Source organism: Quercus lobata, chromosome 5 (assembly GCF_001633185.2).
Source record: "Quercus lobata isolate SW786 chromosome 5, ValleyOak3.0 Primary Assembly, whole genome shotgun sequence".
Lineage (NCBI taxonomy): Eukaryota > Viridiplantae > Streptophyta > Magnoliopsida > Fagales > Fagaceae > Quercus > Quercus lobata.
Window position 1 is genome coordinate 23,807,052 of NC_044908.1, and position 3,165 is coordinate 23,810,216.

The following is a 3,165-nucleotide window of genomic DNA, read 5'->3' on the forward strand; positions in this document are numbered from 1 at the left end:
AAAAATTAAAATAATCTTCAACATCTTATCTCCAATACCAATATAAATTTCAAATGAATTAAAACCCTAAAATTCATAAATGTAAACTCAGAAATCAAAACGAAAAAGGAACATAGGCAAATCATCAAATAGGTCAACTACAAAGGAAAACACGTGTATAACAACCAAAAACTCAAACAGAAAAATCAAGATAAAAAATATTTAACTTAAGATCAAAACACATGCATACCTCAAATTTAGAACTACACCAACTTTCCAATCTACAAACTTCAATTTTTTTTCCAACCCAAATTTCTTTTTCAAATGAACTACTCTCAATGCAATTAGCAATGCTATCCTATCTTTGATGTCATCACAAAAACGAAAGTAACAGTGCCTCCATGACTTCTTCAATAGTAGGGTCCCACAAACACTCCAAAATCCTACAACAAACCCGAGTCCGATGCTAGCATAGAACCATATCCTTTCATAATCATCTCCACCTTGTTTGTCATCAACACTGGTAATACTTAGGCCATCAAATGTTTCATCTCCTGGGCACTTGGTCGAAAGAGGAAACCCACACAACGAAGGGTTTCCCTTATATATGGTTGCATCATTTAGTGTTTGAAGCTGATTACCATATGGGATTCTTCCTATCAACTTGTTAAAAGATAGGTTCAAGTGTACTAAGGAAGTCAAAGAAGACATGCTTCCAAGAATAGGTCCAAAAAGTCTATTGTTTGAGAGATCAAGTGTTTCCAGCCACCGCATGTTTCCTATATTCTTAGGAATGCTTCTAGCTAGATGATTCATTGACAAGTACTTTAGCGTACCCAATCTTGTGAGGCTTGTTATTTGAATAGGAATTTCCCTAGTCAAACTATTCCCTGAAAGATCAATGCAGGTAACAAGTTGGAGAGTGCGATCATATTCATACTCTCTTCCTTTTGTCACTATGTATGCTTTCTCTGTATAGTTTTCAATAGGCTTGTACCCAAAGGCACCGTGATCAACCATAGCAGTAAAATTGTTGAAACAATCTAGAATGCCCCCAGAGAGATTATTTTGTGCAAAATCTAGGATGCAAAGTTTATAAAGATTGCACCATTTTCGAGGGATGATTCCACTTAATAGATTTGATCGTAGGCGTAGCATGAAGATGTCTGACTCTATCCATGACAAAAGATTCCTCGAGAGACGATTCCCCCCAAAATCCATGCTCACAATAGAACAATTTTGCAAGGAAGAAGGAATTTCTCCACTAAGATTGTTGTTGCTCAACACTAATATAGAAACATTTCCTAAGAAACCCATTCAGCTCGGAATTTTTCCACATAGGTTGTTGTATGAAATATCCACAACATGCATGCCTATTTGTGACTCATTCCAATGATGAGGGAGCTCCCCTAAAAGATAATTTCTCCTGAGGACAAGAATATTAAGATTTTTTATTTTCGATATTGATAAAGGAATTTTACCATAGAGGTGGTTATCTGAAAAATCTAAATATTGCAAGCTTGACATTAAATCACTAATATTTGATGGGATAGGGCTTGAAACCAAATTGCGTTGCAGAAATAGCTTAATCATATATGGAAATACTAATTGGTGCGGCAAGTTCCCTTTTATCTGATTGTTGGATAGATCCAAGATGGTGAGTTGAGTAGATATCATAGAGAACCATCCCTCAGGTATAGTGTTTTCAATTCCAACGTTTCTTAGGGTGACATAGGTGAGCTCACTTTGAGCTTGAAGCCATAAAGGAAATTTGGGGTCAATGAGACAGCTTTCAAGATGAAGAGATTTGAGGCTGAATTGAGGACGCCAGTCATGAGTCACATTGAAAACTAGAGACTGACTTTTATTAGTTGTTAGCATAAACTCTTCTAGGCTTATAAGATTCATCAATTGGGCTTCTGTTATGACGCCATCCCAAGCCATCCCAAGAATTTTCTGGTAGAAACAACTTGACTAGCTTTTTTGAGTTGCCCAAAACTTTCTAGAATGATTCCATTCATCTCATTATATGAGAGGTCCAACTCCTTCAAGGATGACAAATTGCCAATAGAAGCTGGAATTGAACCATAAAAGTGGTTAACACCGAGATAGAGGTATTTTAGGCTTCCAAGTCTCCCAAATGAATCAAGGATTTTTCCTCCTTGATTGCTAAAAGTCAAATCAAGTTTTGTCAGACTCGTAAGATTAAACAGCCACTGAGGTATGGAGGTTTTAAATGAGTTGTATGATAAATCAAGGACATGAAGAGTGGTGAAATTGAGGAAATTAAGGGAAGATGGAAGGTGTTCAAGCTGACATGAACATAAACTTCACTCCAGAAGGGAAGGAAGCATGTTAATTGCATGCAGCCAATCTGCTTTGGTATGATGGATCTTCACTCCCCCCATATACAGGTTCTCTAAAGAAGAGAGACTTGAGACCCAATCCAAATTTTTGGTAAACAAATTGTAGTTTCCTTCAAGGTCAAGATGCGTCAGGCTGGACAAATTGCCGAGATAAGGACTAATCTCCCCTGAAAGGGATGCATTAACATCCCCTGAAAAAGATGCTTTAACAGATGTTTTAACATCCGTTGGAAAAGATGTTATAGCACCATTTCCTTGACACACTGAAAAAGATGCATATATAAGTGAGATTAGATACATCAAGTTCTCTAGCATGCCAAAAAATTCAGGAATTCAAATACCTTAAAAGTCATTCCAACTTTGTTTTTGCTAAACAAAGTCATTCCAATGTAGATCCAAGTAATTTAAATATTTAAAGTGAATCAAAGAAAGAAGTTACCTACCTGTAGTGTCTGTCGTGTCCAATGGGCACAAACTTGGAATGGGAGAAATATTATCACTTCCGTCATACTCATAGTGCCTGCGGCGTTCAGCTGGGTTGCTAAGATTGAGCTTGGTAACATGACCTGATTTGTTGTCGCACTCTACGCCTTTCCATTGGCAGCAATCTTCACCGACCCATGAAGAAAGCTTTCCTGGAACATCAATTACTCCTGCCTTAAAACTGACAAGTGCTTCTCTTTCACTCTGGAAGCATTTCACTGTCAAATTATTAGTCTGGCTCTGATTTTCAGTGCACAAACCCAGTTTGAATATCCCCAAGGACAAAAGAAGAAATACAACAACAATATGATTATAATTAATCATCACGGAGTATTTT

General features: G+C 37.1%; 1 protein-coding gene across 1 annotated transcript; it reads right to left on the minus strand.

The window, feature by feature from the left end:
- Positions 1 to 201: 201 nt before the first annotated feature.
- LOC115990215 (receptor-like protein EIX2) lies at positions 202 to 1,296 on the minus strand. The gene has a single exon (XM_031114062.1). The coding sequence runs from the start codon at positions 1,294 to 1,296 to the stop codon at positions 202 to 204; it is 1,095 nt and encodes a 364-aa protein (XP_030969922.1).
- Positions 1,297 to 3,165: the final 1,869 nt, after the last annotated feature.

What these genes read in the sequence shown, in the direction of transcription:
- LOC115990215 (XM_031114062.1), bottom strand. Translation starts at nt 1,296, where the DNA reads ATGGGTTTCTTAGGAAATGTTTCTATATTAGTGTTGAGCAACAACAAT.